We start from the raw sequence: 25473 nt of genomic DNA on the forward strand, positions 1-25473 counted from the left end.
TGGGCGATGCTTTCTCGTTCCCTTGGGACGGCCTGTTTCTATACGCGTTTCCGCCGTTGTTGCTCCGCCTCATCAACCAGCTCAAGAAGTCCAGGTGCAGGATGATCCTCGTCGCACCGGCGTGGCCGAGGCAGATCTGGTTCCCGGACCTTCTTGACTTGTCGACGTCCCCACCAGTCAAGCTGCCGGCGGACACGGATCTTCTCTCCAGAGAAGGTGCCATTCTCCATCATGACCCACAGTCGCTGAACTTGCAGGCCTGGCTCCTGCAGCACTAGAGTTTGGAGGGTACGGTATCCCGGCTGATTGCAGAGAGGTTCTTGCAAAGGCCAGGGCGTCCTCGACTCTCAAGTGTTACGGTCATAAGTGGAGGAGGTTCTCTATCTGGTGCCGTGCACAGAAGATTAACCCTCTGCGGATTACGGCCCCTCAAGTGCTGCCGTACTTACTGTCACTGGCCAAAGCTGGACTGGCTCACGCCTCTATAAAAATACATCTGGCTGCCATCTCTCTATACACCAGGACTACGGGACGGGCGTCCTTGTGGTCTCATCGCCTGGTAAAGGAATTCATGAAGGGACTATTCCGATCATTCCCGCCGGTGAAGGCCCCAGCCCCGGTGTGGGAGCTTAATGTGGTGCTGACCAGGCTCATGGGAGCCCCATTCGAGCATATGCATTCAGCGCCTTTGAAGTTCCTGTCATGGAAGACAGCGTTCCTCGTGGCCATCACCTCTGCACGATGAGTGGGAGAAATTCAGGCCCTATCTTGCAAGCCTCCATACTTGACTTTTCATGACACGAGGGTAGTGCTGAGGACGCACCCCTCCTTCATGCCCAAGGTGCCGTCGGACTTCCACCTCAACGAGCCCTTGGTGTTACCAGTTTTCTTTCCGTCGCCTTCGACGCCGGCCGAGAGGACTTTGCACTGGCTGGATGTAGCTAGAGCGCTGAAGTTCTATGTGGGCCGCACGAAGAGTTTTCGGAAAACGTCACAACTGTTCGTGAACTTTGGGTCTGTGAATCAAGGGAAGGCTCTCTCGAAGACTTCCATTTCCAGATGGCTCTCCGGCTGCATCATGCATTGTCACTGGTTGGCAAACCAACCGCTGCCCGGCCGTCCGAGAGCCCATTCGACCAGAGCGATCGCTGCTACCACGGCGTTCCTGTCTGGTGTGCCCCTTCTGGACATCTGCAGGGCTGCTACGTGGAGGTTGACGCACACCTTCATAAGATTCTACTGCGTCGATCGGGACTCCAGGGTCGGCCAAGCAGTGCTGCGCAACCTGTTTGCTTAAGGTGAACCTGGTGAGGAGGTAAGAGATGCTTAATGTTGAGTTGTTGTATTGCCTAATGTTGAGCCTGTTGCCACCTCCCGTGGTTGTGCATGTGTATACTGCTATGTATTCTTTTATTCATGAGCATGTGAATCCATGCCAGACCCCATGCTGGAGAAGGAACAAGTTACTTACCTGTAACTGTTGTTCTCCAGCATGGGTCTTGGATGGATTCACATGCGTACCCTCCCACCTACCCCTCTGCGGCTCTTCACTTGGTCATACTGCCACTTGGCGTGCTACCAAATCTGAGGATGGCTGCCAGAGGCGGGGCTTAGGGAGAGGGCAGTCATTGGCTGGGGGCAGTATGACCCAGAGATCAGTGATTGGTTACTACTAAGAAAGACAGATCAGAAACGAAACTGATACTGATTTTTTTCTTTACCGAGGATTCCCAGCCTGACGACGGGGAATATTCATGAGCATGTGAATCCATGCCAGACCCATGCTGGAGAACAACAGTTACAGGTAAGTAACTTGTTCCTTATGGGCATTTCTGCTGAACGAGGAGGGGAAAAACAGAACTGATGGCCAACGGTTGCAGTGTGTGCTACTTATAACCTCCAATGAAGTCACCCTCGACGGAGGCCTTCGAGGGACATCAGCTCGACGCAGGGCGCCCTGTGCTGAATTATTTTTTCCCATAGCTGGACATTACATGTCAAAGATGAGGAATACATTGGAGGAAAATCCAGTCGAAAGAACGTTACCAGTTTGTAAGTAACTTGTTCTTCTGAAGTTAATGAGGGTATAATGAAATGTTGGTTAATCACAGCTTCAAGAGAGAAATGGAATTTACCTGATATTTCATCAACTTGTTCCAGGCAGATTTGTTTCTTTTTAATACCAAATAGCTGCTCGGAGAGTGTTTTCTCTCACTGGGTGAACTAATCGTACACACGCTTGGCAAAAGTTGTAGTTGTAGTACCCGCTGATAGTGCTTGAATTCATTTAGTTAATTGTGGCTGCAGCTGTAGTATCTAAAAGCATGGTGGGGAGGCAGGAAGGTCCCTCTTGAAAGAAATAGTGCAATCTTTTTTTTGATTTATGTATTGCTTTATTCTAGAATCCTTTAACTTACGTGCTGTTAAAATCAATGTCAATTGCACCCACTTGTACTTAATATATCGACCTGTTTGGGTGGTGGTGAATCTCCTTGATCAGGGTTATTGAAACCATAGTGCACAGCATTTAATTTTACCACGAAAGCATGTTGATCTGGAGCCATCCTCCCAGTTGTGTTTGCATTTTCTCATTCCTGCCTGATCTCCATTTTGTAATGAAATGTAACTTGTACCTTTCACCTTGTCTGACATTGTAATTTCTGGTACTGCCCTGATAGTTTTGTTTTTTGATCTTCCTTCAGGAGGAGAGTGACCTCAAAGTTCCCAATGGACCTTCAGAGAATGGAAAGCATGTTAGCCCCAAGGCCACCAAGGAGCCTGCTGTCCTGGTGAACGGAGTGTCGTAAAAATATATAAACGACCCAGTGAGAACCCTCTCTCCGTTGAAGCAAAAGAATCGTATTTTCATCCTCCAGAAAAAATCTCAACCCTGCTTGCGTCCTCTTTAAACCGGAATAAAATCAACAAAAAATAAATAAAAACTAAACACTGAAAAAAATAACCCATGAATAATAACCTAGTGCTTGTTAAAAGCTTGCCAAAGATGGGAGATGACCAGACGACATTGACGATGCTGTACTCTGTGCGATAAATAGCGAGAGCCGGAGCTGGCAATGCACTGACTCTCTCGGCTGGGTTCCCGGCGCACCGGTCGCAGGAGAACCCCCTTGAGGTGTCCTCGACAAGTAACATTAACTGTATCTGTTTTTGACTCTGTTAAAAAAAAAAGTTTGAAAAGGGAGGGAAGGGGAAAAGTATAAGAGCCGATTATAAACAAAAAAGTACAAAAACACAAATTTGTTGTGCCTTGACACGGTATACCCAGACACTGGGGTTACTTTTTTTTTATTATTATTTTCAAGTAGTATTCGAAGGGGCAAGCAAAGGCCGGCCAGAAAGTTCAACTTGAGGAAACTGGTTAGTAAAACAGAGAAATCGTGCGAGGAGTGGGCTGGAAATGGGGCCTGGATGTGAGCGACTGGGAGCAAAGAGGAGCCACTTAACAGAAAGGCGAAAAAGATGGTTCGGATATCTTAGGTGGACCAAGAGTGCCCCACCCCTTTGCGCTGGGAAGGAGCAGATACCCAGATGGTATTTTAGGCTGAGGCAGTATGCACAGTTCATTTTCTTTCGAGTACATAACACTGTGGAAGAGCAGCGTTTACAAAAAGGGGCATATGAGCGACTGAAGGACGTCGGCTAGAAGGGAAAGGGGGCGAGCCAGGGCTCCTTCAGCAGAATGCAGATTGTGCAGCAAGGCCATTACCTAAAAAAAAGTGTATTTATTTTTCATTGTACAGTATTTAAGAAAACTAAAAGGGAAAATAAAATAAATGGTCGAAAGAAGCTGCTGTTGGTTTGAAAGGAGAAGGGGATAAAAAATGTTTGTTGTGCCCCAGAACTGCACAGATATCAAATAAAATCTGAAGCAGCTGTGTAATTTGCAAGCTGTGCTGTTATTCAGGTGTTGTGAAGGTTTAGGGGTGATGGAGGCAGTCGCACCGCACTCCCCTCCTTAACTTGCCGGAACAGTCATGACTGTACTCTTGCTGCTGCCGCTGACAACAGTTTATTAAGAATCAAAATACAAACAGAAAGAGAAATAAAACGTTTGCTGCTGCTAATTTGATCTGAAATGTTTTTTTTTGTTTTTGTTTTGGTCTTCCTTCTCTGCTTGGTAGGGGTTTAGGCCAGTGAACTTTAAGTGTGTGTGTGTGTGTGTGTGTGTGTGTGTGTGTGAGAGAGAGAGAGATCTCTTGGAGTGAGGCATTGATTTTAAGGATGTGTTTTTTGACCACTACTCTCTCGCCGAGCCCAGCATTCGAAAGATGTCCAGTGGGTCTTGCCCCTGATATTAATGGATTGGATTATACTATACACTGCCTTTTCTTGTGTATTCGGGATACTCTCCTTTCTCCAATCCACCTTTGAAATTGTATGCATAAGTGTATTCACGAGGGTGGGGATGAATGGCAGGGATAGAATTCTTCTAGAAAATAATCTAAATACTGTTATAAATGTTCAGTTTTGTCAGGTTAACAAGAGTATAGGAGAAAATGACAATTTGCACTTTGTTTTGCCTATTTTTACACTTGAATAATAAATGCAGTCGATATCCTTTCTTCACACACAAACTAAAGATGCACCAAGAAAACCCCCACTCGTTTGCTCCAGTGGTCATTGTCATTTAGTACATTTTTGTCCTCTTAAGCGCATCCCTACAAAAGCTGAGGTCAAGAGTTTTTGGGTGTTAACCGTTTGAGCAATTTGGCTTTAAATAAAAAGCAAAAATAAGTTTTCCCGGCTTATCTTTTTATTTTTTCTTCATCTTCGTTCTACCCGTTCGTGAACAGTACAAGAATTTTTTTTGTTTTTAAGCTGATGATTGCTACCTGAATATAATGTTTGCTGGATGATTATCCAGTTGAGAGGAGGATCTCATTTGTCTTTGTGAAGAATTATATATGGGGAAGCTGGGTTTGTAAGGCCACTCCACCTGCGTCTCTCGATTATAGGGATGGGGCCATCACTCTTAGCTACCAGAAACGCAAACGAGGCAGGTTGTCCCTACCGTGCATCTGGCTGTTCCCACATCCATCACTCCCAAAAGCTTGTGCTGTCCTGAGCCAGTGGATGTGCTCCAGACTGTCCTACGGCTTGCTTATGGACCATGTTGTGCTGAATGCCGAGGAAACTTAATTGGCTTGTCTAATATTGAGGTACATGTCATAAAAGCTTTTGGACTCTTGCGGGCCACCCACCATTGGGGCCATCATCTGAGCATGTCCACGTTTAATGCTGGGGGGCTGTGATGGGGAAACAGTAGCGGCCAATACGGAACAAAACAGGAGGGAGGGGTATGAGTCTAATATCACACCGGACCATATAATGACAAGTTTAAGAGACACGCGGGAACAATTAAAAACCCAGACTACATGTCCCAGAATGCCCCACCAATCAACTATCGCACCGGACAAAACAAATCTAAGAGACACGAGAGAAAAGACACAAACTACATATCCCAGAATGCCCCAACGGATACATAATCAAAACAAAAGCCAGAAAATTGGAATAGAAATCAGACAAGGAAGACGAAAAACCATGTTTCCATATAGTGGGGGTTCCGGGCAGTCAGGGCTTAAATACAAGGCTAACTCAGTGAAGTTGAAGCTGGGAGGAGGTGAATTAGCCTCGGGTGTAAGGAGCCCAGGGCTGGGAACGCCCAACGCTAATTGCTGGGGAGGAGACTCACCGGGGTTAAAAGCATCAGAAAACAGCTCAACTGGTCTCTCGTTTTGCAGGAGTGGAAGGAGGCTGACAGTGGACTCGGAATGGTAAGAGGCCAGTACGCCATATCGGTGGGCGTATTAGAGGGAAAAGGAAATCTCACCGGAGTGTCCCATACCGGACCTGTAGTCAAATCCAACTGCACAGCAGATGAAGACGCCTGAGTCACAACAGCGTAAAAAGGAAAGTTTGTTTATTTACTGAATTCCAGCCCGAGGCCAGTGTGGAACGGCTAGCTCCGAGAACCTGCAGCAGTGCTTGAACAAGAAGGCTCTGAACCATTCAGGTATGTGGAGTAAAAGCGCTCGAGTCCTGAATACATGAAGAGGATTTTACTCCAGGGGTTTTCAAGGTACAAACGGCTGTTTTCGATCATCAAAGAAAGGCTGCCATTCCTGTGTTCTCCACGTTTTGAACTGCATTCATTTGTGGACAAGCAATATTGCAATCCTTGAGTTTTTTTTTTTCGAGCATCCTGGAAGACCCTTTATTTGTTTTTTCGCTATGAACTATGAGTGAAGTTAATTGGCTAAGGAGAAGACCGGTTGCATCCAACCACTTAACCATTGGTGAGCTGTAAGAATAAAATACTATTGGTTAACTTACCTTCTTGTCTCTGGCTCACTACTTTACAGGGGCCAAAAGAACTTATAGAAACACAAGTATAATAGTCTGTCCTGTCAATCTGGTAATTCACCTCCACGGTTAATCGTTTTGGGTTTTAAGCCCCTACGAGAGCCTCTAGGAGACTGCTGAACTTAACAGGTTAGTACGTTCAAGGCCTTTGGTGCCGAGTATTCTTTAGCTGGTCAATGAGTCCAAATTTCAGTTTCTTTAATACCTTCAAATAGACGTCAGGACAGGAAATGCAAAGCGCTGCGTCACTCACCAGTTTTTCTGAAAGGCCAGTCACAACTGACTTTGGAGAGACATTTCTATCTGTCTTACTGCTATGCCACACCGTATCCGTACAGTTCACCAAATCCATTTTCACCGAATGTGAAATTCTTTTTCTCTATGCCTGTGGGAGTTAGTTTCATTTTTTAACAGGAATAGAGCATGACATAGAGCAGCATTTATCTGAAAAACACCAGCCTCCTGCATGGCAGCAGGCTTAGCCAGCGCTGATATTCCCTCATGAAGCTCCTGGCCCCACCCAACAGTCTTTCCCCATCTGGACAGGTAACACACGTCCACAGGCAGTGTTTTTATCTTTACAAATCTACTTTTATGAATAGCCTCCCTCGTGCCCATGCTTCGAGTTCATAGTGTAAATGCTGCTTTAGTTGCCGGCTGACCCTTGTGGACCACAATCTGCACACTTTGCCTCCGCTGCTTGAGCCACAGCAATTTCGGGCCGTCATTTTGGGAAATAAGTGCTCTTATTTGTTGTCTTTAACGCTGGAAGAGTTTGTTTCAATGCTGGCCTCCACAGGACTTCCTCAACTTAACAAAAAAAATAGTTACTCCTGTTTTGCAGAGGTCGCTTGTTATTGATGACTCATGACAGGCAGGGGTCCATCTGACTTTTTCCCCATGTCATGAGGCACTTGTAGAACAACTGACGGCTTTGCGGGACAAATCCCGGAGGGCTTTGCGAGACAAATCCCGAGGTATTGCTTTCGTTTTCTAAGACCTGCCCTCAGGCTTTGTCAGGCCTTATCTACTGCTTCACTAGAGTTGTATTTTTTGGACAGGCCCCTGCCATTGCTGATGCAAATGGCTGCGCTCACTCTTTCTCATAGTGGCTACCTCCTTGCCCTCCAAAATCCCTCATGCCTGTACAGGGTGCCACCTCTAAGTCGTACCCCATCACCAAGTGGTACCCTGGAACCACACTCAGACTGCCCGATTGGATGGCCCGTACATAGAATGGAGTAATTGCATTGAGATGTCTACAGGTACAACGATATGTAAGCATTCCAAAACACTCCTTCCGCAGCACTGGTTGACCAACTAGCCCATGGAGAAGAGAGCATCCCCCACATTGGTTGCTTTGCTGTTACCAGAGGAGCTCCCCCTCATGCCACTTGTCGCCCTTCCTATCTGCTTAGAATCACATGCTGTACATATAGTCTGACATCCAGTGGTAACCGCAGAGTATTGCATCTTGTCTTTCAAGAATCGAAAGGGGACGTCAACATGGACGTGCCTGTAACACTATCCCTAACGTGACATGTAGTGTACCCAAAATCCCTCGCGTGTCGAGGTCCCTCAGATTGTTTTTTCCGCCCAGCTATCTGGTCACCCTAATGCAGAGCTCTTCATAAAACATTGTGTTAATGTTATATTTCTCGAGCTTCGATCGTTTATATTCTCATTGTCACTTCTTTCGATGGTTGATTCTGTGCCACCGCCGAAGACTGCTGACGACGGTATTTCGACGGCTGTTTATTCGGTTGGCCCTGCTGACCCTGTGGCCGGCCCTTCTGGGGTCGTGATGGGGTGGTCATATTCTTTTCAAGAATGCCTTTCCTTTTCCCCCTCTTTGTTCCCTTGACTTTGTCGTCACTATCGCAATCCCGTGCTATGGTCAGGACTCCATTTAGATTTTGTCCTTCGTGTAAGGCAAAATATCCATGGAAAGACACGCACCGTCGGTGCAATAGTTGTCTTCCCCTCGACCACAACGAGGCGTCCTGTAAACTCCTACGTCCCAAGACTATTAAGGAGCGCGTTTTGAAGCGGTGGGCGGCCTACGATAGGTCACAGGCTAAAGTAATTCCCCCGCTGCCACAGCCGCTGAGCGTGAACAAGGGATTAGCGATGACAAAGGCTCCACTTTGGAAGCCATTGACCTTACGGCAGAGAGTTCTTGATGCGCAGCGTCCGTCCATGGCCCCGATAGGCACAACGCGAGTCCTGCTATGGGAACAATACATCTCGGCGACAGGGACGCACCTGATTCTCACACAAAGCACACAACGGACGGTTCTGCTTCCGCGGTCCAGTCGAATCGCTCCAAAGCACCAATGGGCACGTCGGATACTTCTACTGTGCCCGCTGATCTTTATGAACTGCAGGCCTCCCCGCGACAGTGGCATGCTTCCGGCCAGTCCAAGAGTAAGGGCGCTACCACCAAAACACACACGGCCGTCGATACGCTGGAGAAGAAAGCGCTGACAACACTGAAGGCCCCGGTGGTGCTGAAATCCACCGCACAGCCACTGGCTCAACCGTAACCCAGAGCATCGCGATAGTATCGGAAGGATCGCTTCGGCGGTTAAACTAAAGCAACAGTAGAAAGAAACGTCAAAACAGAAAGAACGGCCTAAAGACATGTCTAGAGACAAGTCACAACCCCCAGAGCCCTGAACAAGAGTACTCTGAGAGCCCTTTGTCTTTATCCAAGACTTTAGGAGAAAGATCTTAATGTTCTGCAGGGGAAAATCGTCAAGAAGTCCCTTTTCCTCCCCTCGACTCCTGGTTCATCATCAAGTTTGAGTGGTGCATGAACAGACTTGAAAAGTTTGTTGAATTCTCAGAGCGGTTTGCTCCCAAGAGGCCTTGTGAGGAGCTTCGTTTCATACCTATGGCCAAGTTTCAGAGGACCTTTGAGGACCCTTATGAAGAAAATGTTTAACCTTACTGATGACGAGGTTCCTGTAAATCCTTACGAACAGGATGATGATCCCTTTGGGGACCCTACTGATGATCCTGCTGATCCCATGGATAATTGGGAAGACAGCCATCCGGTTGATAATCAACCTTGGGCGTCCCCTACTCCTACCCCGGACTATGCCGCTGTGTGTATGGATTCCCCTCCTACCACTCCAGTCCGTCAGGCCTTGCCTGTGGATGATCAGATGGCATTTAGCGCAGTCTTAAAGAAGGCGGCTGAACATTTCCAAATCGCCACACAGGAGGCTGTGCCGGATACGGATTTCGTAGAGGACATACTGAAGGAAAAGCCTCCTGCCATTTGGGCCATTCCGTTACTGAACTCCAAGAGACAACATCAATGAAAATCCCAGAGACACTGCGCCACAGTCAAAATTAAGATGCTTTATTTGAATTTATTATGGTGAGGTGGTCAGCCTGACACGTGTTTCGAGCTATCCAGCTCTTCCTCTGTGGCCGATTGAGCATAATTTTACATTCATTCATTAGATATTTCATGAGTAATATGATCAACATTTAAAATTAATGGTCCCCCGCCAGGGACATCAAATCAGGGCAGTTGCACAGTAAAAGAAAGCACATTGAAAAAACAAACAATTGCACAAATGAACAGAATCACAATATAGTGCACATATAAGTTTGTGCAAAAGAGCAAGCATAAACATATTTTTTTAGAAACCATAATTGCCATAGTCACAAGAAGGGAGACAAGAGAAAAAAAGAAATATACAAAAATATATAATTCGTATTTTGCTCTACTTGTTGAACGCGACCAGATAGTTAATCTGCCAACTCGCAAAAGAAATTAAGGTGTGAAATATACCTTATATGATAGCACGACTTAATACCAAGTTTGAATGTAGGCAAGGTGCCTAAACAGCATAGCAGTTACTAGAATACAAGAAACGGTGGAACGGGAGGCGGAGAAAGGGGGAAAGATGATAAATCTGCACCTCTCCAGACATATTTAAATAATGTATGTAGTTTGTGAATCATCCCATTAATGGAAAAGATATAGCTCCTACCTCTCTCGCTTCGCGGTTGCGTAAGAATCTAAATATTAAACAGAAACAATTAGGCATACATACTAATCCTACTCAATATTTGCAGGGGTGGAAAGGCACATGCAGTACTGTTAATATCAAATACCTACTGAAGCCCCAAGGCACAATTATAACCGTGCTGCAAGACATCCTGCCGGTATTGCTAACAATTATGAGACTAACGACTTATTGTACCCGATGATTAAATATGCGCTGGTAAAACAGCCCACAGGTGTGCTTCTAATGCGTAGGCAATCGTGCAGAATACTAAATATCAGAACCAATTACCTCACCAAAGTGAAACCACCAAGGCTGCTGAGTCGTGAGGCAGATCACATACGGGGAACTCTGTCCGATACGTTGCGGTAGAAGTCTAAACTAAAAGCTTAATTGGCATGTCTCAGTATCAGGGATCATAGAGCAAGTACCTTACCTAAGCAAACTTGTGAAAACCCAATACGGTTCCCCTGAGCGCCAACTTGCATCAGTGCGCCGAAGCAACTAATATAAAGAATAGCAACCGCTAATCCAACCTTGTTGCATACATAATGACCACTCCGGTCCGCCATCTTGAGTGAGGGAACAACGTACACTATAGAATGAATGAATATATTATCCTACCCTGTTTGAGCTGCGATCTATTTTCAAAAGAATCTCCGGTCAACAGGATATTATGTAACTGATACAAATATAACTAGACAACTAACACAGGTCGCTGCGGCACCAACTGGCTTGTTATGATTGCCGTGTGAAAATCTAAAAAGGGCTGTAACGGCGAAGTATACTGGGACTGATCACGACGGTCCCAAATGAATGCAATTGAGCCCCTTGAGTCCCAAAGACCAAGGTAGATCCCTACTGAGTAATAAAAGTTATATTGTACCAAGTACAATACTAAGAGTAGCAGATTAACCAATCCCGTCGCGTTGCCAGTATGTTAAGCTCACAATTCACATTCTATTGCAATGCACATTAGATAATTGTAGATTGCTTAAATAAGCTTGATGTAAGACACGCAGCCTTTTGCATAATATACACAACTGTGTGTGTGCAAGCGCTGAGTTACCTTTTGGCTTTTTTGTGGCAATAGTTTTTCCCTCTCTATCAAGACACGTCTCGCGCCTTCATTGTCAACACCAGCTTAGACCAGGGGGGTTAATCCCATGGTACACACGTTTTTTTCTACCTTCTCTTACCGACGCCCTTTACATTAAAGGGCATGCCACTCCGGATTCCCTGGTAGTTACGACTACGAGAAAGAGGGCGGGTGTCCCCCTGTCTACAGGTGATGCACCGCCTGATAAAGAAGGTAAAAGATTGTATGCATTTGGGAAAAGGGTTACGACTGCTATTGCATACTCTTAAGTCCCGTCCCCTTTCCTTCATACTGCATGGGCGTCCCTTCCGAGGGACAGGAGACAAACCTTTTTCACCAGAAAAAAACATCTTCCCCTTTAAATTTAGAGGCACGCGGAGGTGCGGACAGGGAGCATGCGCTGCCCTGACTCTGCCGCCACACCTGAGTCCCCTTTTCCGCATTGACAAAAAATGTTGTGAAGCATTGAGCCGATTTCTCCATTGCACCCCGCAAAGGATACTCCTTGCCAGGGACTCTCCCGTGTGGTTGGGACCGGTCAGGTCCTTATACCAGCATGTGCACCGTGGCTGCTACAGCTACTGACCCGCAGGATTCTTGGGTCCTCCCGGTGGTAGTGTTGAGGGACCGGAAGGTTCTTGTAACGGATTGTCATCCGAGGGGCTCAGCCCTTGTACCGGCAATACGTCCGAGGGGGCGCCTAAACGCAGTTCTACCGATCCCCTGGTCGAGGGTGTCGCACCTACCGGGCCTAGGCCCGAGGAGCAAGGTAGGCCTCGTGATCCACACGCAAGAGTCTTGGAGGTGGCCGGGCCCAGCGGGCCAAGCAACACATCGAAGGCACGTGGCAGGCAGCTTGACAAGATGGCCGCCGTGCCAGACAGAGGCACCCGTCCGATGCCATTCCAGGAATTTGGCAAAGAATGAGTGTCAAAGTGGGACTGGCCTCAACCAGGTACGTGGTCTACAGCCTATCCCTCTTTTGCACAGGGCAGCTTCACACTGTGTCCATATGGGCAGGGTACGCAGCAGCTCCCAGCTACCCCGTCAGCACCCCCTGCCACCAATTTGGCCTGTGAAGAGGGGTTCTTCGAGAGGTTCCTCGTCATGAAGTCACCTCGTATGGGGGTTATCCTCAAAGACGCCATCAGGGAAGCCCTCCCTGCAATGCTAGCGGCACCAAAAGCGGCTCCACCGGTGCCCCAGCGCTGCCGTCTCTTCCGGCTCCCCAGCCGATGCCTCCGGTGGTTCCATACCAGCCTCCGCCACCTCCTCAGCCTACGGCTGCGGTCCCTGTACCTCAGCCTCCGGTGCCACCTACTCCTCCTCCACAGGATACGGATGCGGAGGAGGATCCGGATATGCCATCCTCAGCCAGGGCCTTTCACGAATGTCTTGCTGGGCTGGCTATCTGGGTCTACCCCAGCCTAAGGTCGAGCAGCCAGCAGAGGGGGCTCTGGCGGAAGACCTCACGCGACGCCCCTCTGTCAAGACGGGGAGTCCACTGCAAACTGCTGTAGTCTCCATGGCCAAGAAGCGTTGGCTCAAGCCCCACTCGTCCCAGCCAGTCAATCGACGCCTGGACGCCAAGTCCAGGCAGATGGAAGGGGATCCTGCTCTCAGCCCGTCCTCAGCCACGCTCCTCTATGATCGCTGGAGCATCACTATACTCCACGCCTCAGTCATCCTCGGCCGCCTCGTCTGCAGCGCTGCTAGGCAAGGAAGACAAGATCTTGGAGACGTACTGGAAGAAGCTCTATTCCAACGCATCCTTGCATCTTTGTCAAGCCGATGCCATGCTGGCTGCTGCCTACCAAAGGTTATGGTGGGAACTTGCGGACTTCCTCCCTTCTCCAGCATTGGATCTTTCATGGATTCACATGCTTAAAATATTCCCCGTCGTCAGACTGGGACCCCTCGGTACACATATATAGCCTTTTCCTATAGGAAAACTTTGACACTTTTGTGTCCTATCTACGTCCTTTTAGGGCCCGCCTATGCATGCTCCGTAGGCCGTCACGGTATGAGGCCCGCCCCCGCGGCTCCCCTTCAGATTTCAACCGTCTCCAAAGTAGTGGGATCTCCTCGCGTCGTCTTACTATTTTGTACAAGGTTGTGGAGTTGGAGTTAGGTGAATTGTTCCTTCATGTCAGGAAAGGCACTGTTCCGTCCGTCCGTGCGCGACGTGCGGCTTGAAAAATGTTTACGAGGGGGACGGACATATGGATTGTATATACTGTCTCGACCCTCATCATTCGGCTGATAACTGACATATGCAAAGGGTTTTCTCAAAAGACCCTCAAAGACCGAAATCGACGGCTGGTGGCATGGTTGAATGATGGAGCGGGGGCATACCCCCCTTCGGAGGTAGGCTCCACACAATCGGCGAAAACATCACACCGCGCTGTTTCGTCGGAACCACCAGCGAAGAAATCTCGACCGATGGAAAAAGAGTCATCTCGGAGTCATTCAGCTAAAGAATCTTCGTCGAGAAAATAGTCATCTTCGTCAAAAAAGCATGACAAGGAAAGGCCGAAATCCTCCTTGGGCGATCACCATAGATCGACCACGAGTCGAGAGTTGAGTAAAAGCAGGCCAAGTGTGGAAAAGGCGGGACCGCCTAAACCACCTGCTAAGCCACCGTCGTCGACGGCGGTCCAGTCGTCTGTCTCCACCCTACCACTGATGCATGTGGTATCCACCGTCCCACCGACAATGACTGCGACGGTGGCCTCGTCAACAGAGGTTCTACAGGAAGCCTGGAGGCCTGAAGTTTTTGATCGGATCCCTCCGGATACTTTACTACAGGAACAGGCAGTGTCGCTGTCCTCGGGGGGGGGAGGACGAGAGCGGGAGAATAGCTGGCCCGGCAGACCTCGGGCTACGAGTGGTTGACAAGTCGTCGACGAGGGGATCCGGAATTCCAGTGTCTGCCCCTCTTCTCAATCCTCAATCTGTTTTGTCGTTGGAGATTCTGTCCACGCTTCAGTCTTTAGTACAGTCGTTGGACCAGAGACTACCGCAGGTAAACCTGCCACAGTCACCCGTCGACGAGCCGGGCCCGTCCCGTCCACCGACTCACTTACGCACGCCAGTCTCAGCACCACAAGCACCCCAAGAGGAAGGTGAGCTGCCAGATTCGGAGTCTGACAGAGGAGCCATGTCGGATATCTCATCATCCCCCTCCAGGGATCCAACCTGGGAGTCAGAGGTGGAGTTAGAAACCCCAAGAAGCCCGGGTCACCCGTCCCCCCCGGACGATATTGCATCATTCCATTCTATGATGGAGAAGGCGTGTAAGGAATTTGGATTGTCCCAGGAAGAACAGAAAAAGGACTGTTTTTTGTTCGACCACATGGGTAAGAGAAGGTCAGTGTTCTCAATACCCATACTAGATCACGTGTGGAAGGAGGGTTTGCAGACAACGCGTCACCCCTTTTCGGAGCCGGCGGTAAAAGGACGCCTTGAGAAAAAATGTAAGGCTCCAGAATCTACCCCCAAGTGCTTATCCTCCCAACCAACGCCTGAATCGGTGGTGTTGGCGGCAGCGGCGAGGAAAGCGAAGGCCCAGCACAAGTGCACGACTCTGCCTGAAAACGAGGCAAGACGTCGGGATGCCTTCGGCAAAAAAGTGCTATCCGTGGGAGCAACTACAGTAAAGGCCGCAAACTCTCTGGCTATTGTAGCCAGATACGACAGAGAAATGTGGCACAGGCTGGCTCTGTTGCTGGATCATCTTCCGGAAGAGCATAGGAAGGCAGCAATGTTACTTGTCCGAGAGGGTGAGGAGGCCTCCAATCACGCAATAAACATCGCGGTTGACCTTGCTGAATCGGGCTTCAAGCAAGTCAATAATGGGGTCGTGTTACGACGACAGTCATGGCTTAAGTGTACCTACTTCAGGCCAGAGGTACAATATAAAGTATTAGATATGCCCTTTGAGGGAGACCTCCTATTCGGAGAGAAAGTAGATGATTCCCTAAAGGGAATGAAAGAGGACTCGGACACGGCACGGTCACTGGGTGCCCTCCAGAGTTTGCCGAAGCTACAAGTCTTTTCGTCCCTTTAGAGGGGCTTCAGGTAATTCCAGATTCTCTGCGTCAGGAGACAGATCCTTTTGGTAGGTCGGCTTACCCCTCCCAGGGATACAGGCGTGCTTCCCAAACTGCAAACCGACGCTGGAACTTCCAGACTTCCAGGAAGAGACCATCCTACCCGTCGTCGTCGAGAGAAAAGCAAAATAAAGATAAGCAATGACGAGCAACACGCCGTTCTGGGGGGGAAGAGTATCAGCCTATGTCGACGAATGGGAACGAATAACGACGGATCAATGGGTGCTGGACACAATAAGGACCGGGCATCCTCTACAATTCAAGCACAGCCCTCCGCACATTCCACCTGCGTTCACCGCTCATTCCCATCTAAGGGTACTGCAGCAAGAGGTAACACTCATGTTAGCAAAGGGCGTGATAGAATTAGTTCCAACATCACAGAAAGGTCAAGGAGTCTACTCAAGATACTTCGTAAAAAAGCCGAACGGAAAATGGCGTCCCATTCTAGACTTACACGATCTCAAGTCCTTAAAGAGACTAAAATTCAAAATGCTCACGCTGCAAGAAGTGATCCGAGCCGTTCAAGAAGGGGATTTTCTAGCGTCCCTGGATTTGCAGGACGCGTACTTCCACATTCCAATGTGTCGGAAACACAGGAAGTTCCTGAGGTTTGTGATAGGGCGAACTCACTACCAGTTCACGGTTCTTCCCTTTGGGCTCAAAACCTCCCCCAGAACGTTCACAAAATGCCTGGCCCCAGTAGCGGCCTGGCTAAGGAGGCAAGGCCACCATGTATACCCATACCTCGACGACTGGCTGGTAAGGGGATGCTCCCCAGCGTCGACCAACACAAGTTTGCAAGCCACCATGCAACTTCTACAACAGCTGTGATTTGCCATAAACTTCGAAAAATCCTCTCTGCACTGTGCAGCCATCGAGAACGTTGGTGTTCCTGGGGACACAGTGCGAGACCCAGTCGGGGCTAGTGAAGCCTTCCCTCGACAGAACCTCAAAACTCAATCAACTGGCGATCCGACTACGGCGAAACACCAAGCTCTCAGTGAGGAAATACGTTTCGGTCCTAGGGGCCATGGCATCCTGCATCCATCTGGTGGCAAACTGTCGCCTATTCATGAGGCCAGTTCAGGAGTTCCTCGCGGACCGGTGGACACAGGCCCAAGGATCGTGGTCAGACAAGATAATCATCGACGACGAAAAACTGCTTCAGACCCTTCAGTGGTGGCAGAGTTTCCACAATCTGAACAACGGTGTACCCCTACAGGAACCGGAGTTCCAGCGAACCATAGTCACAGATGCGTCTCTAACTGGATGGGGAGCTCACATGGGCACTCTTCAAACGCAAGGTCGTTGGTCTCAAATGGAGTCACTCCTACACATCAACGTGTTAGAGCTCAGAACAGTGCGATGGGCCTTGAAGGCGTTCCTACCACACATCAAGGAATCGAGAGTACGAGTGCTGACGGACAATACGACGGCCATGTTTTATTTGATAAAACAAGGAGGGACGCGATCCAGGACTCTTTCCATGGAGGCCCAGAAAGTATGGCATTGGGCATTAAAGCACGAGATTTCCATCGTGGCTCACCATTTCCCGGGAGTGAGGAATTCGCAAGCAGATTCCCTCAGCAGAAGGATGGTCCAGATACACAAATGGGAATTGGACACAGTTCAGCTAACGAAAGTGTTCGAGAAATGGGGTCACCCCCCACTGGACGTTTTCGCAACGAAGGAAAACAAGAAATGAAAACAATTCGCAAGCAGATGGCCTCAGGAGGGTTCCATGGGGGAGGCGTTCTCCTTCCCATGGACGGACAAGTTCCTTTATGCTTTTCCTCCGTTTCCCCTCATACGGAGGACAGTGCAGTGGATACGCAGGTACAGTTGCCGGGTAATTCTAGTGGCACCGTATTGGCCGTGGCAACCGTGGTTTTCCGACCTGCTTCACCTGTCGCTGGAACATCCAATAGCGTTTCCAAGAGTCCCGAACCTACTGTCCTGGGACAAAGGTACGGTGTGGCATCACGACCCGGACAGCCTCAACCTCACAGCCTGGCTCCTGGCTTTTCGGAATTTGGTACCCTAGACGTTTCAGAGGATTGTCGGACAATTCTGCAAGCGGCTCGGGTCCCTTCTACCAACAAATCTTACACCTATAAGTGGCGAAGGTTCTGTGAATGGTGTCGAGGACAACAAGGTCTACATCCGTTGAAGGTGACTCCGGAGCAAGTTCTACCTTAACTGCTTCACTTGGCAGAGGGGGGTTTATCTTTCACATCGATGAAGGTGCACCTGGCGGCCATCTCTAGGTTCACGAGGAAGAGACGGTCGTCTCCTCTATTCAGCGACAGACTTGTGAAACACTTCATGAGGGGCTTATTTCGAACTTTTCCCCCAGTAAAACGTTTCCCACCAACATGGAGTCTCAAGATAGTGTTGGCAGGCTTAATGAAACCCCCCGTTGAGCCTATGGCCACGTCAGACATGAAATTCATATCGTGGAAGTTGGCATTCTTAATTGCCATCACATCAGCTAGGAGAATCTCGGAACTGCAAGCGTTGGTCGTAGACCCTCCATACCTAAGATTCTTTAAAGACAAGGTGGTTCTGGCAACTAATCCTACTTTCGCCCCGAAAGTTCCTACAGTGTATCACAAACACTCGTCCATTGTTCTCCCTACTTTCTTTGCGACCCCATCATCGGCAACAGAAAAAGCTCTTCATACCTTGGACGTTAAGAGGGCCCTAAAATTTTACCTACACCGTACACAAGAACTCAGTCTACTCGACAACTGTTCATCGCGTATGGTCCGTCGACGAGAGGAAAGGCAATTTCTAAGCAAGGATTGGCTCGATGGGTCTCGTCGACGATTGTGTTTTGCCACTCCAAGGCCGGAAGGCCGCTGCAAGGGCATCCTAGAGCCCATTCTACAAGATCAACGTCCTCCTCAGCAGCATTATGGGCAGGAATTCCGCTAACGGACATATGCCAGGCTGCGGCATGGTCAGTGCCCCACACGTTTACCCGCCACTACTGCCTTGCCAGGCAGCATGCGGACGAGGTGCAGATGGGAAGAGCAGTCCTGCGCCATCTGTTTCAATAAGGTAAGCTCTACACTGTAGAGAGTTTTTCTACCTGTTGGTGACCGTATGCTTTATGGAGGTACAGTTATATGGGTAAACTTATTTCTGTTGTACCTATGCATTGTGTATTGTGGTGAGGGTATATTGCATTACATTCTCACCGCCGTCTTCAGGTTTACTGCTATACAATCTATTCTAAGCCTGTGAATCCATGAAAGATCCAATGCTGGAGAAGGGAATAGTTTCTTACCTGTAACTCCATTTCTCCAGCATTGGTATCTTTCATGGATTCACATGCGCCCGCCAGCCTCCCCAGAATGCAATGTATATACTTGATAGGTTTGACCCTTCCTACTTTGGAGGGGCCAAAATCTGAAGGGGAGCCGCGGGGTGGGCCTCTTATACCGTGACGGCCTACGGAGCATGCGTAGGCGGGCCCTAAAAGGACGTAGATAGGACACAAGTGTCGAAGTTTTCCTATAGGAAAAGGCTATATATGTGTACCGAGGGGTCCCAGTCTGCCGACGGGGAATATTCTAAGCATGTGAATCCATGAAAGATACCAATGCTGGAGAAATGGAGTTACAGGTAAGAAATTATTCCCATAACCCCCTTCTCAGAGCCAATCACGCTTTAAGGCGGGACTGGCCGTGGCCCATATTGACACCTCTGGCCGTGCCATCTGTATCGCCACAGACATGAGAAGGACAGCGTGGCTCTGGGCAACAAAATGCAACTCAGACATCCAGGATTGCATTCTACCGTTCGAGGGAGGGAGGAAGTGGGGTGGGGGGACATCTTCCACTCCACGGACGAAGAGCTGGACAAGAAGAAAACCAGCTCACAAATGGCCAAGTCTTTATCCGTCCTGACAAAGACCACACCCAAATTGTACACCCAATCTCAGCAGCGCTCTGACAGGGGTTGTACGTACGGAGGGTTACGCGGCTTCCAGGCTTGCTCTTCACGCACATTCATCGCATCAGAATTTCGCTGTACCATGGATCCTCTCTGTAGTATCCACGGGCTACCGACTCCCTGTCCCAGCTTCTACTCTCTCCTCCACTCCCACTGGTTAGGACAGCAACTCTTTTGGCAGAGATCCGGTCGCTCGTAGAGAGCCAGGCAGTGGAGGAAGTTTTAGGCTTTTACTCCAGGATTTTCGCCATTCAGAAGAAGAACCAGGCTTGCCTGAGAGTTCTGCTGGACCTTTCCAATCCTCAACCTCTCCTTACCCCTGCAAAAATTCAAGATGGGTTATGCCAGCTTTTATAGCGGAGACTTTGTGCAAGGGAGACTGGATGTGCTCCCTGGATTTGAAGGACTCGTACCTACATGTCCTGATTTGGCAGCCCCATCGTTCTTTCCTACAGTTCAGGATCATGGGTACCATTTTCAATACAAGGTCCTTCGTTTTGGCCTCAACTCGACTCCCAGGGTCTTTAACAGGCTCATGAATTCAGTGGCGGGCCTCCGCAGAGCACACGGCATCCACATCTACCCATACCTCGATGACTGGCTCGTCAGGGCTACATCTCCGGAAGCGGTTCACCACTCTTCCCATGCCCTTATGAACACACTGCACAATCTGGGCTTCTCGCTCAAACTCAAGAAGTCACAGCTGCAGCCCGCGCAGACTCTGACATTCTTGGGCCTTATCTGGAACACGTGCTCTGAGAAAGTATTTCTGTCAGAGGACAAGATCTCGGCCATCAAGAGGGCCACCACCCATTTCCTCAGCAGAGAAGCGACCTCGGCATGGTGGTACCAGCATCTCCTGGGTCTCTTGGTGGCAGTCCTACTAGCCATTCCACACACGAGATTGAGGATGAGGAGGATTCAGCTGCACTTTGCTGCCGCATGGAACCAGGAGCGGGGCTCTCAATCCGAGATGATCAATGTTCCTCCATCTCTCCACCGGGACCTCACATGGTGTTCCAAGGACTGCAACCTACGGACGGGCAATCCCTTTCGGCCGCCGACTTCGCAGGCCACCATCACCACAGACTCCTCCCTCGAGGGCTGGGTAGCCACCCTGGACGATCTCTCGGTCCACGGCACCTGGACTCAACAGGAGCAGGAATACCACATCAATTGGTTGGAGCTGAAAGCCATCTGGCTAGCGCTCAGGGCATTCCTCCCACTTCTCAGAGGCAAGGTTGTCCTCATCCAGACAGACAACGCGACCTGCGTGTACTACGTCAACAAGCGGGGAGGCACCAAATCCCCTCCCCTGTGCAGACTGTCAATCCGCATGTGGGAGTTGGCCCTTGAAAAAGACATCTACCTCATGGCAGGCCACATCCCCGGGGAAGCCAACCTGGAGGCGGACAGCCTCAGCAGGTTGCGAGCGGACAATTACGAGTGGCAGCTAAGCAACCTTGTTATTCAGGAGATCTTCAACAGGCGGGGTCACCCCCAGGTGGATCTCTTTGCCACTTGGCACAAGAAGTGCCCTCAATTTGCCTCCTGGCGGTGACAGGGTCCCGGCTCCCTGGGCGACGCATTTCGGCTTCAGTGGGATAGCATGACGGTCTACGTCTTCCCGCCCGCTCCGATGGTTCCGTGATTTGCAAGATCAAGGAGTCTCGCCTACTCAACATCATTCTAATAGCTCTATGGTGGCCCGCCATGCCATGGTTTTCAGAGCTGCTCAGCCTCTCGGAGATGCCTCCGATATACCTCCCGACAGGCCCAGCACATCTTCTGGCGTAGCAGGGGGGCAGGGTCATCCACCCCGCTCCACAGAAACTAGCCCTCACAGCATGGTTCCTGAGCAGGCACTCTGCGGCACCTCAGCCTCTCTCAGGCTAATCTGGAAATCATACAGGGCGCTAGGAGCAAGGCTACCAGGGCCCAGTATAGAAGCAAATGGACCAGATTCTGCCACTGGGCAGACTCCAAGGGAATTGACCCACCCCCGGTGTGTACTTTGGACGGTGTGCTCTCCTTCTCAGCACACCTCGCACACTCCGGCGTGCAGGTTGACACTTGCCGTTCATACCTCGCAGCCATTGGAGCTTGCAGGAACTCTGAAGAGGGGAATCTTCTCCTCCAATCCTATTGTCAAGAAACATTTGACGGGATTTGCTCGTCGAGAGGCCGCACCCGGTGTGGGACCTCAACATAGTCTTGGTCGCCCTGGCGCACAAACAGTTTGAGCCCTTGGCGTCCACGGACATCAGCCTGGTCACCATCAAGACGGCCCTACTAGTCGGACTCGCCTCGGCTCATAGAGTCAGCGAAATCCAGGTGTTGGTCGCCTTGCAACCATATACTACCTTTCACAAGGACATAGTCCTGCAGACCCACCCAGCATTTCTGCCCAAGGTGCAGTTGCTTTCCACTTGAACATGGAAATAGTCCTTCCGACATTTTTTGCCGATCCCAAGGACAATGCACAAAGAGTGAAGGGATGTTAGGGGAAGTGACAAAAGTGGGGTGCGCTCAACTCTCTTGTAATAAAAAGTCCCATGCTGCACATACTACACAGGAGGTTTCTCCTAATTCCTCCAACAATTGTGAACACGAAATGGGAAGGTATCTAGTACTATTGCACAAATAACACTAAATTATGTTACTCTTGTCACTATATCCTTCGGTGTTAACAAAACAGCCATCCAGATTTTAAATGGAGATTTTTAATAGTGTTCACTGTTCACAGCCGACATGTGTTTCGACCAAAAGGTCGTCCTCAAGGCAAGATATGGCCGGGATACTTCCCTAAACAGCAAACGTACAAACACCTACAATCTCGCAAGTGTGATACTTCAAATCAAACACCCAATAGGTATTCTCGGAACACTCCTTTAAAAGCATAGAAATGTAATCAGGAAAAGGATTTCCGTCAGGTATTTCATAGAACGATAGAAGGTATATATACCTGAATTCATCGTATATAAGGGATGAATGCCCTAGGAAACTGAAGCAAGCGTTTCCGCCTCTGCAAAGGCTTTTCCTGATTCCATTTCTATGCCTTTAAGGGACGATCCGAGAATACCTATTGTTTGATTTGAAGTATCAAACTTACGAGATTGTAGGTGTTTGTACGTTTGCTGTTTAGGGAAGTATCCCAGACATATCTTGTCTTGAGGACCACCTTTTGGTCGAAACACGTGTTGGCTGTGAACACTATTAAAAATCTCCATTTGAAATCTGGATGGCTGTTTTGTGAACACCGAAAGATATAGTGACTTGAATAACACAATTTAGTGTTCTTTGCGCAGTAGTACTACACACCTTCCTATTTCATGTTCAATTCACAAAGAGTGCTGCACTGCCTGGATGTCGGGCGTGCCCTAAAATTTTACCTGGACAGGACCAAGGAATTCCGCAAGTCGGACAACCGGTTTGACACTTTTGGAGGCTCAAGACCAAGCTATCAGGCCTCCAAGTCTTCCATATCCCGCTGGATGGTCGCTGCCATCAAATAGGCGTATGAGGGCCAACACAAGCCGCTTCCGGCCAACATGCACGCCCACGCAGACAGGGCCAAGGCAACGGTCATCGCATTCCAGCACCATGTCCCTTGGCAAGTCCTAAGCAGCGCGGCCACTTGGGCCTCCCCCTTGACTTTCTGCAAGCATTACTGTTTGGATGCTGGCTCTAGATCTGATGCGGCCTTCGGACAAGCAGTTCTCAGGAACCTATTTGCTTAAGGAGGGTCTCCTCTCCACCCTGGGGCTACATTCAGTTGTAATCGCCCATGCAGTATGGAGGTAAGGGGACGGGATGTAAGAGTAATTATAAGTTACTCACCGTAGTGACTAACATACTCTTAGTCCATAGTCCCCTTTCCTCCATATGTCCCACCAACCTCCCCCCTAATAATACTGGTGTAATTGGGCAATGTTAAATCTATTGTCGACGCGTCAATGGGGTCTGAGGAGTGGCGCTGGAGGGCAGAGTCGGAGCAGCGCATGCTTCCTTGGCCGCACCACCCCGCGCCTCTAAATTTAAAGGGGAAGAATGTTTTTTTTCTGGTTTAAAAGTTTCCGTCCCTTGTCAGGGACGCTCGTGCAGTATGGAGGAAAGGGGACTAAGGACTAAGAATACGTTAGTCACTACGGTGGTTAACTTATAATTTCTCCACCCGAATAGCCAACAACACCACTCTGTTGACTAGCTACTCGGATGTACAGTGGAATCTGCTGCAAGAGGGCCTTCAAGAGGTCCCTGAACCAATGCGAGCTAGACTGCTCGCGATTGTACTAGAAGGCAAGCAAGTGAACCACAACATTCTTAAAAACACTTTGGATGCTGCTGAAAAAGCAGGAAGGACCTTGGCACAGGGTACCCTACTAAAACGGCACGTCTGGTTGAGGAACTCCAGGTTTAAGCCTGAAACCCAAGCAACCTTAATAAACAAGTCGGTTGAGGGGACCAACTTGATCGACAAGGCCGTGGACGAAGCACTTGAGACAGCCAAAAAGGAACATGAGACAGAAAATGTATTCAGTATACTTCCTTGTACCCAAAAAGGATCGCACTATGCGCCCTGTGCTAGACTTGCGCCCAGATTTGTCAAACCTCAAAAGTTTCATATGGTCACGTTGCAGGAGGTAATCCCTCTGCTGAAACAGGGGGATTACATGGCAACACTGGATATGAAAGATGCATACTTTCATATTCAATGTTGCCGGCACACAGAAAATGCCTAAGGTTCATGATAGAGGACCAGCACTATCAGTTCAAAGTACTCCCCTTCGGCATTGCCTCGGCACCAAGGGTGTTTACGAAGGTACTGGCAGTGGCAGCAGCGCACCTGCGCAGAGAATCCATTCCGGTTTACTCTTACCTCGACGACTGGCTCATAATAGGGGATTCCTACGGAACATGCCTGTTGAACATGCAAAAAGACGATAGACCTCTTATTCAGGCTGGTATTCTCCATCAACGAGAAGAAATCCAGCCTAGACCACAGTCAAATCAAACAGTTCCTTGGGGCTCTAATTCGAACAGAAGACTGCCTCATCTTCCCCTCCCAACGAGAGGGTACAAAACATGCTGTTTCAGATCCCTCAATATGTAGACTATTGAGAGGCGACAGTCGGCAAAGCCATGCGACTGTTAGGAATGATGGTGTCCTGCATTTAATTAGTTCCTCACTCGCGCATGTGTCCTATGCAAAAGTGGCTCATCAGCCAGTGGTTTCAGGCCAGCGGACAATGGAAAGGTCTGGTAGTTGTCTCGCCAGCCCTTGTTCTCTCTCTGCAGTGGTGGTCGAGGGAAAACCTCTTGAAGGGAAAGGCCTTTACCACCCCCGCAGTAGAAGCCACTCTCACGACAGACTCATCTCTCATGGGGTGGGGGGTTCATCTTTCTCAGCAGACGGCGCACAGCGTGTGGTCCCCAGAAGTAGCATCCAACCACATACATCTGTTGGAGCCGTTAGCCGTATTCAAAGCACTGAAAGCCTTTCAGACAGTTACAGAGGAAGACAGTCCTGATCCTGACAGCACCATGGCCATGTACTACCTGAACAAGCAAGGGGGCACATCCAAGCTGTCCCAGAACATTTGGAAATGGGCTCTCAAACACAGGATGTTCCTGTTGTCTCAACACGTTCCAGGGGAACTCAATCTTCTAGCGGACGTGCTCAGCAGAGCCTTCCCTCTGCCCATAGAGTACGAATGGCGACTACACGAAGCTCATCCATAGCTCCCGTCTGCTTTCTGTTTGTGTGTCTTGTCACTGTTTTTCTGTGCGCTCTGAGGCCTGCGGGCATGTGGCGCATTATAAAAATTAAAATAAATAAATAGTCTCCAATGTTTTCGCGCTATGGGGCTTCCCAGAGATCCACTTGTTCGCA

The 25473-nt window shown here is 49.2% G+C and overlaps 1 protein-coding gene across 4 annotated transcripts in view; it reads left to right on the forward strand.

Moving 5' to 3' along the window:
- The window catches only part of FXR2 (FMR1 autosomal homolog 2), a 903897-nt gene extending 899812 nt beyond the window's left edge, over positions 1–4085 (forward strand). For 3 of the 4 annotated variants that reach the window (XM_069644549.1, XM_069644565.1, XM_069644574.1), the window contains one exon: positions 2703–4085. In XM_069644549.1, the coding sequence (XP_069500650.1) occupies positions 2703–2807 (105 nt within the window). In that variant the 3' untranslated portion in view covers positions 2808–4085. The remainder of the gene's footprint in view (positions 1–2702) is intronic. The other variant, XM_069644557.1, reaches the window with a different exon arrangement.
- The last annotated feature ends 21388 nt before the right edge of the window (positions 4086–25473 follow it).

The sequence above is a fragment of the Ambystoma mexicanum genome, chromosome 1p (genome assembly GCF_040938575.1).
Source record: "Ambystoma mexicanum isolate Mex_15411 chromosome 1p, UKY_AmexF1_1, whole genome shotgun sequence".
NCBI classification, from domain to species: Eukaryota; Metazoa; Chordata; class Amphibia; order Caudata; family Ambystomatidae; genus Ambystoma; species Ambystoma mexicanum.